Below are 13,040 nucleotides of genomic sequence, written 5' to 3'. Positions count from 1 at the left end.
TACAAAGCTCTAGTGAGATGAACCTGCTACTTTAAATGAAGTATGGAGTGATGAAAAGGGTAGAGGCATCATAGTTGCCACAATCCTCATATGATATTTGCTCTTTTGCATACCCTTGACTTCTCTCCTTGGCAGCTGAGACTCAGTCTGATGAGGAGTGACAAAGTTGTGGCTTAGCAAAATAGAGCTATGGGCATCTGCTGAGGTGATTCTCCTGAGGGATGCTCTTTGGAACAGTCAAAACATTTTGAGAGAAATCTGGGCTCCAAGTCAATGCTGAAACTCCCACTGACTCAGAATGGAGGTGAAAAAATTATTTAGTTTTAATTTTGGCTTATCAACAGATTACAGGACATTTTGTATTGAACTGAAGGGAATGATATTAGTTGAATTTCTACAAAACATCACTGTTTAATATCTTGCAGTATTTGTCTATGTTATTTGTTTGCAAAATGGAATTTTTAGATATCTAAATCTGTTATCAATGGATCCTACCTTCCTAAGGACTTAGATATATTACCACCCACTCTGATTTATCTGACTATTTCACATAGCAAATTATTTACATTTACATCTAGGATCCCAAGCCTTTAAAATATTCTTTAAGCTAAAGTAATTAGTCTCAACACAGGTCTGGCTTTGCTTTGCCTGTATCTCTGAGAGTTCATTTATTCACTGATTATTTGGAAACTTTCATATTCTTTTATTGTATGCTCATGAATAAAAGATGTTTGTCTGTTTGGATTTTTATCATTCCAAATGTATACTCAGTCTGTGAATTGTCATGTGAATTGTCCTCAACATGGATGCAATCCCTACTTTGGATTATTTATGATCTCTAATGCAGAGAATCTTGGCAGCTGAAATGGAACTTAAGTGTTTTGAGATGAGGATAAAGATGATTATTTGATGGTGAGTTCTGTCATTTCTTCTATAGTGCCATACAAATATTACAGCAAATTATATTTGACATGGTGTCCTACTGAACTACTGACAGCTGAGGTTGTGTTCCATCATTGTTTCTCTGTTTCCTGGTATTCACAGTGTTTTTAAAATGAATCCATGTGTTTGCTTTGTCAGGTTTTTGGTAATACTGTAAATGAGAATATAATCAAAGCTTATCAATGTAAAATTAGTCCTCACTTTTGATACACAGCAAACTGGGGAGTAGAATTCCCTTGAGAGCACACAATGTAAATTAATACGAGCAATTCGCCCGGTGCCATCTGAAAGGAAAATGTTTTAAAATCCCATTTTTTTTTTCCCAGTTAAGACCTTAATGTGTCAACAAATAATTATCATTTCTATCCAAATGGAGACTTTAAGAGCAAAAAACAAGAACCTTTCTAGCAATGCACAGAGGCTTTTAAGAAAAACTTCTAGTTATTAAAAAACCCAATTAACTGAACTAACCTGCTGCTTTTGCTTCACCTCTTTAACAGTCTCACGTGCTTCTTGACCATTTCTTTCTTCTCTTTTAACAGTAATCAACTCATCAGAAGAATCAACTTTCTGCCATGTGAAGAGAAAATTAAGTTTATACACAATAGAAGGTAAGAATTGTTAGCTACACACTGACTTATGCTCTGTACAACAGAGAAAACACCAAAGTGAAAATCTGTCATCAACACAGGTGTAAATTGCTTATGGCAAAAAAAAAAAAAAAAGCAGCAAAACTCAATTAATTCATTCTGGGACAAGCAATGGCAATGTTTTTCGAAGCTGACAGGATGTTTTCTGAGGCAGGGAAGCTATACATGACTATAATTCTTCAGTATGTAAGACTGAAGAGTTCCAGCGGCTAATCAAGAATCTGAGGAATATTAACCAATTTATACACAGGCTCAGTAAGTGGGAATAAAGGAATAAGTAACACTCTTATAAGAAAAAAGAGAATAAACAACAAATTCGGAAAAAATATCAGGATTGAAGGAAAACAGTTCTAGGGAGGAAAGAAACATTTATGAGCCTCTATAATCATATATCTTTAAAAGTGGAAAGGGAAGAATGTGCTCTAAGCATAAAACATAGCATAACAGAAAACTGGACAACCATAATATACTTTATGAAGACTTGATAAATCCTTCAAAACTGTCACTGAAGAATTCCACTGATTTCAAAGAACATAATAGTGACACAAGATAAAGAAAGCCAAAAGCTTTATAGTCACAGTTCTGTGTCTTCCATATCTTTAGCTGCCCAGCCAAAAGTTATAGTCTTAAACAAGTTTCTTATAAGAATGTGCTGCATTATTCATTTTCCATTGTAGAAATAAACAAGTGAAAAATTCCATGTGATCTTTTCAGTCTATTTTTTTTTTTCCTTTTAGGAAGAAAAAGTAGTCTTTAATTTTGCTCTTGAAAAAATCAAAGTTTTTTTTTCTGGCATTCAGCAGCCATACAAAATTAGGAAAGATTATGTAATACATTTCCCTTTAATTTGTCATGCCTTAAAAATAACAGGAAGTGAAACTCAATTTATACTCATGACATTCCATACTGATGGCACATGTCTGTGTAGATAGGTTGCTGAATTATTTACTCTTCATAAGACACAGACATTGACTGTTGATATATTCTGGAAATGTTCAATAAGAATATTATTTTTTAAATCTCAGAATACTACATAACACAAAAAATCCCCAACTTTCAATTTAAAATAGTTGTAGAACTGTATTGTAAAAAAGATTCAATAATTTTATGGAAATTAGTCAAAATAAGGCAGTAAAATTAGTTTGAAATTCCACTTGTCTTGAAAAGATCATGCAATGTTGCTCTAGAAAAGATGAAAGGTTCAAGTCCTCTTCTGACAGAAACTGGGATTGCTGTCCCTGCACACAGTGTTTATGAAATACAGGAATGGGGAAGAGAATGGGCACTTATGCTGAGGTTTCTATATGGTCACAGTGCAAGAGAAAACCTTTCCATTCACCTAATGACCTTAGGAATTCATTTATATTTTTGGCATCTGCTTTAAAGTGTATTAATGGACAATTTGAGTGCCAATTTTATAGTATCATTCCATCAAAGAAATGTGAAACAGGATTCAGTACCAACAAAAGCAGGGTATTTAAGCATCTTAATTTTTTCACTTTCACTGAAGAATTAACTCATCAGCTGCTGCTGCATGCAGGAGATTTCTCAGATATTACTTTGAGAATGGAGGAGGGTGAAGTAAGGAGTCTTAATTATCTACTCCTATCACTTGTCTTCCATAATTTCTCCTCAGTTAATATGTTACATTTAATTACACCTACAGCAGTTTATCAGAACATGAAACTAAAAATGCCATTCTCTTAAATATTTATGTAAAAACAAGGCTTTTCTAACTCAAATTACTTTGGCTTCAGCACAACTTGTTTTTCAGGATGTCTTTTCCAAGAGGGAGCCAATCAAGGTCGGTTGGCATTTTGTAGCTCTGGCAGTTACCTATATTACAATATCAAAGGAAGAAGTATGCAAAAAAAAGTATTTGTCTAGATACTCAGAGAAAATTTGACATTTCCTCCTAAAGGTTTCTTGAAAGGCATAACAGTTCTGAAAGAAGCAAAGAAAAAGAAACCTAGAAGAAATATTTAGTGCCCAAACAAGCAGCACTTCATTGATTCATTATAATCATTACCTAAAGTAACAGAAAAGTGAACAATTAAGAAGTAATTTGTGCTACCACAGATGATGCTCAGGTAAAAGCACTGACTCAGACACTAAGCCTGACAAATTGATGCACATGCAATACATTCTCCAGCTGTAAAAATGTACCTTTATCTCCTTAAGTTCTCTCAGAGATCTACACAACCCATCAACAGAATTCATGATTTCTTCATACTTGGATACAGTTTTTTCGACATACTTCTTTCCTTCTTCAATACCTACAAAAGGCAAAACAGCACAAAAGTAGAACAGAATGCCTCAAACAGACATGCAAGAACCTGAGTAATTTGTCACCCCAAGGAACTACAATTAACACATTTTTCTGTGTTTTGTTTAGCTGGAGGAGTTCTGTCATTCCTAGTAATGTGTTTTCCCAGCTTGTACTAGCTTACTTGAGATGAGTCCTCATAGTTTCTGCAGCTCTTCTCTCTGGTTAGTAACACTGCTTTAAAAGATGCTGACCTAATAAAGTGTCCCCTAAACTCATTGCAACATTATACAACTAGGAGGCACTTAGATCCCTGTTATAAGAAATACATAACAAAGGCAGGATGGAGAAGCTTTTTCCCATGTAATGACTTAAAGGACACCAAGCAGCTTCTTTCTCCTGGTGTTCCTAACCAGCTGTTGCCAAGAATCTGTTCTGTCATCTCCTTCCCTGCCAATAGGAATGTTTAAAATATTGAGAAGGCTTAAAAAATAAAAAAGGAGAGAGAAGAATAAAGAAATTATCTGTACTCTCTAAATATTCTTTCCATATTAAATTAAGAGGAATTTAAAAGTCTAGTTTGACTGCTGAATTTTTTTACTTTTACTACTTAAATAGGCTACAAAATCACTGCACATTTGGATTGTCACTTTATCTCTGGACAAAATAACTTTTAAAAGTATATGAAAATTACAAATAGGAAAAGAAAAAAGCAAAATACGAACTTTTTTGACGTCTGTGTTTTTTGGTCAACAACATTCCAAATCAATACAATTGCAAATACAGTATCTAAATAGTAGTCTACATTATCTGCTAATAAAAATTTGGCAATCAAATCCTAACAGTTATTTATTCACAGTTATAATGTAAAAAATTAATTCAGCACTGAGGTATATAATTATAATATCCTCTGGCTTCAAAGGCTTGCCTGTTAGGAGAGAGCTTAAGCCATGAAATCTTAACTCCAAGCTCATGAATATTGCAAGGACATTTTGATTTCAAGGTGAACTCAGGCTGTATACAGAAAACTAAGTAAATACCAGACTGCTGAGTATTTTAATGCTTTTACTTTTTGTAAATATTTGTTCTGAAATCCTTCACCTCTTCCAGTCAATACTTCAAAACAACATTTATTTTTTAAAATTCATTGGATTTTCTTATTAAATTAACAAGTCTGGGAGCCTGCTTGCTTCCATCCCGAGTTACTGCACTTTGTCCCCACAGAACGTCACCAGATATCTCCTCACCATATAACCGCCTAGCAAGGTCCATCATCTGCTGAATTTTTTCTTCTTGTTGAGGCACTGCAGGTTCAATAAACTTATTGAATTGCTTATAGAGACTCTCTATTGCTTCTCTGGTTTTGCACTCTGCAGAGTAGTTGCCAACTCTAATCACTGTTGCGCTCACATCTTCAAACCAAAATTGACACTGGGGGATAAAAAACCTGCATTATAATGAATTACTATATGCAGTTCAAGCTGTTGTAGAATAGACTAGATTATTCTTAGACTTTCCATAATCAGTACTATACAGTATGTCTCAAATATTCTGACTTAAATTTAAGCTGAAAACCATTTGTTCATTACTAATGGTGCTACAAGCATTAATGGCTGTTAATTTTTCATTAAACACTAGGCCCACACTCATCTCATCAGCATGGTGAGGTTATTATGTAATGGTTCTGCAAAAGCACATTTTATTTCTGAGTTCTTTACACCTTGTATATCAATTGACTGATTTCAAAAACTTCATGTTATGGCCTCACTTAGAGCTGGTAAGGGCAGAAGGGTTCCTTAAACTTAAAATACTAACAGACAGGGTTTTTGGTGTCAGCAGACAATAAAGTCACGAGGAATCTTTCTGCTGAGAACAGACCCATAATAAACATCTTTAAGAATACTCAGAACAGGAAACAATCTGGTGTTCACTCAGAACACCATTCCATCATTACAGGAAATGGCTAAAAAACCACCATTTCTAGCTACCTTTGAAATCAGCATTTAAGGGTGTTCCTATTTGCTGAAAGAGAAATTCTGAGTAAAAGGTGATACTTTACACTGATTTAAAAAAAAAAAAAAAAGAAAAAAAAAAAGAAGCAGTCTTAAATTTTAGCTTTAGGAAATAATTCATTTCTGTTAAGTAAGTGGGGAGATTGAAAATGCAAGTGTTCAATAAATATTAACAAATTGCTTTGCTAATGGTCTGTGTCCCACACTTAGATCCCTTTGGAGATAGGAATAGTGTTATTTCTAAAACTGAAGAGTGATGACCAGAATGAGCTTGCCCCATGGTAGGAGCACCAACACAATGGAGCAAGAGGGAAAATACTGTTACAATATTGCCACAAATTTTTTTTCTTTTAAGAAAGACAATGCACAAGACAGTCCTCAACAGGGCTGTCAAGACTGACAGTTTTTAACATTAAAATATAGTTATGGAAGTGTCCAATAACAAAGACTGCAGTTCAGAAAAAAAAAATAATTATAGATATATGTAAAAATTTAGTCTACTAAAAAAAAAAATATTCTTCTATTAAGTATTTTACATTTCAATTCCATCATAACATAAACCACAGTGGGTACTGATGATAACCCGCCTCTCATAATTTGACAGCTACCAAAGAGGACTTTGAGACACTTTCTGTGTTGCCTCAGAGCTTCCTTTGAGAAAATGAGCTCACAAGTATCATCATAGACATGCTGGATGCCTATGGAAGTCATATGGTCATACAGAAGTGGAGACCCCAAGATGCATCAACAGAGTCACACTGCACATTTATTTCCCTCTTTCACCACAAATTTAGAAAGAAACAATTAAAAAAAACCCCACTTTTTTAGCAATTTATTACTTTTGGAAAGTACAGATTAACCTTGAGGCAGTTAAAGCGCTTTTATCTCTCCCTGTCCTGGATCATTATTACAGCCACAGTGGGGATGTCAGGTTTACTAATACCTCTTTCATCATCTGCTGCAGATGCTCCATGAGATCCAGATTTTGCTTGTAATCTTCCACAACCACGTTAAAGTCATTCAGCTGTTTCTGTAAGTCAAAGATTGAGCCCAACAGAACTTGAACTTTAGCATTAGGCTCATTTGCAAAAGGGTCAACAACTTTCTTCTCTAAATTATCCATCTTCTTTTTAAGAATCTGTTTAAGAAATATAGCAGTGTTAAATACTGCAACAAAATGTGAATATTTTTAGAAATTTAATATTAAAAAGCAGGGGGAAACCATACAAACATATTTCTTGTCCTATGTTTTAAAAATTACAAGCTGCTCTTTCAAAAATCAAAGGAAACTGGAGGGCCTCTGCAAAGCTGATTAAAATTGATATAAATTATATTTATTAAAAGTGTAATTGAGCCAAGTTTTTTCAGCTTAAAAATAAACAAATATCTGTAGTAATAAAACATGGTCATGCATGACTTGCAACTAAAAAGGCCATTGGAAAAAGAGTTTCTGGTGAATGCAAAAAATGGGTGAGACTAAGAGGGTTCTAAGGTGCAAATTAGCATGATCAACTCCAGGCAATGAAGGCTCTGAAGAAGAAAGTTCATCTTATAGGATGAAATCAGAAAGACAAGAGAGGAGCTTGATGCAAGACATGATTATTTTGGGTTACTCTAAGGAGAAGAAAGACTAGGTTACACAACAGAGGTAAGAAGAATAAAAGATTAGATGGAAAAAAACGAAGAATTAAAAGAGTGAAGTCAGGAATTGAGTTAACATTGTTTCACTGAAGTGGCAGAGTAACAGGAATAGAACAGGGAAAAATGCGAGTCAATGACAGACAGGAAGGATACAATGAGAAAAGAAAGACAGAAGTGCACAATAAATTTTGTGATGTGCCACTCTCCTGTAACGTGTTTGGCATAGGCCAAGTAATTTGACTGGTGAAGCATTTACCAAGCCTAGAATTTCTATTACCTGTAGCTTCTCTGCATAGGTATCAACTTGCTGAATCTGTATTTTAAGTACTTTCATATTTCGAGCTTTTTCAGTTTTCTTTATATAGTTAAACTTCAAATTGTTGAATTTCTTTTTGAGATCCTTAAATGATTCTCTGAGCTGCAACAGTGAAAACGTATTAGTTAGTAAAAAAAAATAAATCAGCACACATCAATTTATATTTTTTCAAGAGCTATTTAATGGACAAATTAAACCCTGAAAATTTAATACAGAAGTTAGTAATACTATCCCATCTCATAAAGCATCCTTAATTCCTCAGAATTTCTTTACATTAATGGAAAATCATAATCTTGCTAAATCAGCATTTTTGCATTCTGAATGAAAAGTACTGTTTCCAGAATAACTGGGGCAAAAAAAGTATTGGAACAAGGGATGAGATTATTGCTCAGACAATGAAATCTATCTATGAAATAATCCTGTCCAGGAGCTTCCACTGCTTCTAACTAGAGGTAGATACTCTTCACATACTTTAGTCCATTTCGTAGAAATGGTAGCCATGTAATTGTCCCATTCCTCATCCCTTTTTCAAAAGTCCTGCTTCTGAAAAGAAATTGTACATGGGCTTAATTTTATACACTGTGCAAGTCCAAATGTCATAGTACAATTACAGCACACAAAGAGGAATACAGCTCTTTGCAGGATCAAGAATGACCACCTGACTTCCAAATAACCACGCTCACAGTATGGCAGCAGAGAGATCCTGCCTGGCAGATACAGAAAGCCTTGCCTTGCTACTGCTAGATGTACTCTGGAGAATACTTTCACCAGCCAGCACTGACTTGCTGCAACAAGCCCAGCAGCAGGGAAAATTATTCCTACAATAATACAAATTAAAATTAGCTAGAAGGTCCAATTATGACGCATCCACGCCTTTCAATACTTTTCAGATTAATTCATACCAGCTACCTGCTATTAAACCTACATATTGAATTTGTTCTAAAACTCTTTTTTTTTTTAATTGGATGGAATATCGCTACACTTTCTTTAATCTACAGAAAATATTATAATGTGCCAGAATGATAGGAACTACACTGATGAAGCCCCAGAGAGCTGCAATTTCATTTACACACATATGGATCAGACACATTGCCAATTTACCAGAAAGAGTTTAACACATATCAAAAAGAAGATCCATATTTTATTAACTCATATTTTAAACTCAATGTTTACTTATCATGGGAGCTGGTTATTATATAGGGTTGTTATATTCTTTATCTTTTCTTTTCATGATAATTATGTTTCCTTTAATATTGTCTTACAAGTGGGCTTTAAATAAACCATGTCACTTTTTATTATCAATTTTATATAAATAAGTATATCAAAATTATTTAATTAAACCATTGCTAAAGGTCTATGAAATTTTTAAGCAGTTTTCCTTGTTTTTTTTTTTCTCTGAAAGCCAGGCAACTTCCAGTTTTATTCAACACTTTAAAAACTCCTTTCAGATTTTATTTTTTAATTTCTTTAAGCAAGAGATTCAAAAATCAGACAAGTATAAATCCCACTTAAAATACTGATTTTAAGTACTGACTATTTTAATTATGTTGCAATTCCATATCACATTTTCAAATTATTTGTAATAAATACATAAAATTTGAAATGGAAGAATATAAAAATGATGACAATATTGGTTTGAAGAATTTTAGATCCTTTAGGTAGATATTATTTTGCTTTTAGGATAATGTATAATAATAATACATTATTATTATACATTATACATATAAAATAACATTTATAATACATATAAAATAACAATAATATAATAATATATTTGTATATAATAAATAAATGATGTACAAGTATATTTATTTAAAGATGCTGATGTAAAGTAATGCAGAAGTTCTAATGCTTTAGGATCTGTTACTCAAGACACACAAATGAAAAGAACTTATTTAATTAGTGTTAACAACTTCAGGTCAAATCCACAACTGGATATCTAAATATGTATTTGAGGCTTTTTTTAGTATTAAAAAATCCTACAGACTTCACCCTGCCCCCCTCCTCCTTCCTGCCAAAAAATCCAGGGAGTAATGAAGGCTTATATTGCAGACACTGTTATTGGAACAGCTAACAATCAATCATTGTTATTATTATTATATACTAATGTTAATCCATCAAGGGATATATTTTTCATTTTCATTTCATCTAGTGGGATGTTGCCACATTATTTCAGCAGTGAATAAACAGATGGTGTTCACTCAGTGTAATGGAAAGGGAATTCTATCACTGGCCCTGTGATCTCCAATTAGTTTAAGCTCTTTATCCCACCTAAGTACATAGAATAATAAAGTCCATCTAAAAGCCCTCTGTTAATATAATCATTTGTGCAGAACAATATTTTTTTTATTCAGAGCACAAAAGTCTTATTTGCTGCTTCAAGTTTGCGGGAAAGAAAAGATGATGAGTTTATTTTAGTTTATCTCACTGGCTTGTGCACGTACAAACTAAGTAATTTATAAGGCCAGAGGCTCTCCTCATAGCAGTATGTGAAATTAAATCTCCTTGTTTCAGATATGATGGCTCGTGTGTCAAAGGTCTGCAGCTGCTGTCACTCTTCTCTTTCAGCCTCAGTGGAAAAACCAGATTCAGCTCTGACTTGTACACCAGACTGCATTTGCACAACTCCTGTTATCATCAGCATTCTTACCAAGGACAGTGTGTGGCTCCCAGTTTTTAGAAATCTAAGCATATTTCAGTTTTGCAAGATTAAATGATAAATACTGAAGGGACTATGTATCCAAATAGCTTCAGTGACTTCAGCCCACTGCTTTGATGGAACTTTGTACCTCTTCTATTGTGTCATAGTCTTTAATCAGGCGGCTGCTCCTAACTATAGTTGCCCTGTCATGGGTGGAGAATGATAGTGGAGGAGAGAGGTTTAAGTAGCAATTGTTTCAATTTATCTCAGGACAACAAAATAAATGGAAAAATCAAGTTATAAAATGCTTTAAACTTTTTTTGTTAACAGTAGCTTTCCAGCAAATGCTTTGATTGCTGTGTTAGCCACTCTAGAAAGAACTTCAATGTTGTTAATCCCTCACTTTTAACTTTCTATTCATAAACAAATCTTTTCATAGCATCAATAATCAAAACACCCCATAAAAGCAGGTTGCTGTAAACAGATATTTAAAGTCACAAAGATTAAGAAACAGTCAAACAAAAAGTTGAAAAAAATATAAATAGATGCTGTTCAAGTCATTAATGGCTACTTTATTCCTGGGTCAACAATCAGAATAAATTACAAGGTGAGAAATGTGGCTACATATCAGTTCCTACTGACCTGTGAATAAAGATAGCTCATTACCATTTATGGTTAAAATCCATATTTCCAGTCATATCTTTTCATAAGTGTATAAATAGTGAAGAAGAGTGAAGAAGTGAAGTAGAAATGTGTTATAAAATAGTATATAAATAGTTATAAATAGTGAAGAAGAAATTAATTGACTGGGAGGAGCTGTGAACCCACTCCAGCATCTGCTGCTCTTTTGTTGCTAGTTTTATGCAGACACGCATAAGCGTTATTTTTGAAGTGATCACCTGAAGAAAAGGCTTTTTCATGGCAAAAGCTATCATGTGTGATTAACTGTGTCACTTAGAATGCCCTGAGCAAATCCTGTGCAGAATTCCTGTATCCAGTGTGTCAGTGTACCCGAGGCTGAGCTCAAATGACTGCAGCGTAACACAGTGGAGGTGCAGCTCTTCAGAGGCTGCTACCCAAACTCCCTCGTGAAACAAGAAGTCCCAGCTGGCAAATAAAGATCCCAAAGATGAGCTTTCCTCATACTTCTCAGAGATGTTAAGGACATAAATACTTATTTTTTGCCTTTTCAAATTCTCTTGAAATTAGAGAAGGCATAGAAAACACATGTATTTTAGCATGTATATAGCTTCTCCAAAGCTGTTTCAAAACTCATGCTATATATTCTCATCTATAAATTTCAGTATTTGTTTCCTTGTTTCTTATAGAAGCACCAATATGTTACAAACACAGGGAACTTGCTAAGTCCTCTAAGAATCTCTTCAAACTCCACTGAGTCCTAAGCCCTAATTCATATGCTGTGTTTACACAGTAAGTCACATCAAACATAAATTAATGTATTTACAACAGAATCCCAAATAGTTTCAGTCAGCTTAAAAGTTTGCTCTGTAAACCGAGAAATCACTACTAAATTATCTGTTTGGCTGTTTATTTTGTGACAGCCATGAACAACTGCTACTTGCTGCTGGCACATGAAATATTTATTTGCTTAGACACAGTAGATAGTAAATAAATTGTTAGTTTAGACAGGTCTGTTACATACTACCAATATTCAATTCCTGATGATAAAATAGAGAGAATTTAAAATACTGAAGGTAATACACATAAATAATATTCTTGAAGTAGTCTAGTGTCTGTTTCTTGATCCCTAAACAGAATTAGTCATAAATACTTAATGAAAAAAAAAAAAAAAAAAGAAGAAAATGATAGTATATTTATGCATATGCAGATACATTAGCCAAATATTCTATGCTAACCTATAATACATTCATGTTCTATGCTAACCTATAATACAAAAGGAACCTAAAGAAAATGTTTTCCACATGCCAAATTAGTATATTTCTGTTAGTTTATGTACAAGATTTAATTAGATTTGGGGATGACAAGTTTTAACTTAACCAATTAACATAGCTTTCCCAACTAGAAAAAAAATATAAACTAAAAAACCCCAATAGTGAACGCTGTATTTGCTATGCAGTTATTTTACAGAGAGTATCCAATAACTACCAGAAGACAAAAGATTTTGCCATATAGGGCATGTGGTGAGTAACCCACCTCTGATGCGACTTTTCATTTAAATTTGAGAGACAGAAGATTTTTTCCTTTATTTCCTGCTTTCCCTTATAGTCTAACAAGCAATAATAGAAAAATATAACAGGCAAAATAGCAAATAACAAGCAAAAAATAGGAAAATAATTCTTCTTAGAAGGGAGTCACATTTGGTCCCAGAACCAATGGACAGAACCAAGAGATTCTTTTATTTAACAGCGTGTGTGAATACAGCCAGCCTTACATACATACTCCTTTTCTTCAGCAAATTTGAGGGGCTTTCAGTAAAAACCTAGAACACTTTATTTCAAACCTCAAATATTCTGATTCTGCCATGACACTGTGAGGTACAGTGGGATTTCTTGTTTAGATACTTCATGCTTCCTTCATTTTCTTTTACAGC

The 13,040-nt window shown here is 33.7% G+C and overlaps 1 protein-coding gene across 3 annotated transcripts in view; it reads right to left on the bottom strand.

Annotated features, from left to right (window-relative positions):
* The window catches only part of CCDC141 (coiled-coil domain containing 141), a 62,016-nt gene that overhangs the window by 12,365 nt on the left and 36,611 nt on the right, over positions 1–13,040 (bottom strand). For all 3 annotated transcript variants that reach the window (XM_019007559.1, XM_015635561.2, XM_019007560.1), the window contains exons 19-23: positions 7,789–7,929; positions 6,814–7,008; positions 5,106–5,289; positions 3,759–3,868; positions 1,414–1,512 (exon numbers count right to left, since the gene is read on the bottom strand). In XM_019007559.1, coding sequence (XP_018863104.1) covers positions 1,414–1,512; positions 3,759–3,868; positions 5,106–5,289; positions 6,814–7,008; positions 7,789–7,929 — 729 coding nt within the window. The remainder of the gene's footprint in view (positions 1–1,413; positions 1,513–3,758; positions 3,869–5,105; positions 5,290–6,813; positions 7,009–7,788; positions 7,930–13,040) is intronic.

The sequence above is a fragment of the Parus major genome, chromosome 7 (assembly GCF_001522545.3).
Source record: "Parus major isolate Abel chromosome 7, Parus_major1.1, whole genome shotgun sequence".
Classification (NCBI taxonomy): Eukaryota; Metazoa; Chordata; class Aves; order Passeriformes; family Paridae; genus Parus; species Parus major.
Note: the sequence above shows the minus strand (reverse complement) of the source record. Positions and strands in the feature narration are given on the sequence as shown.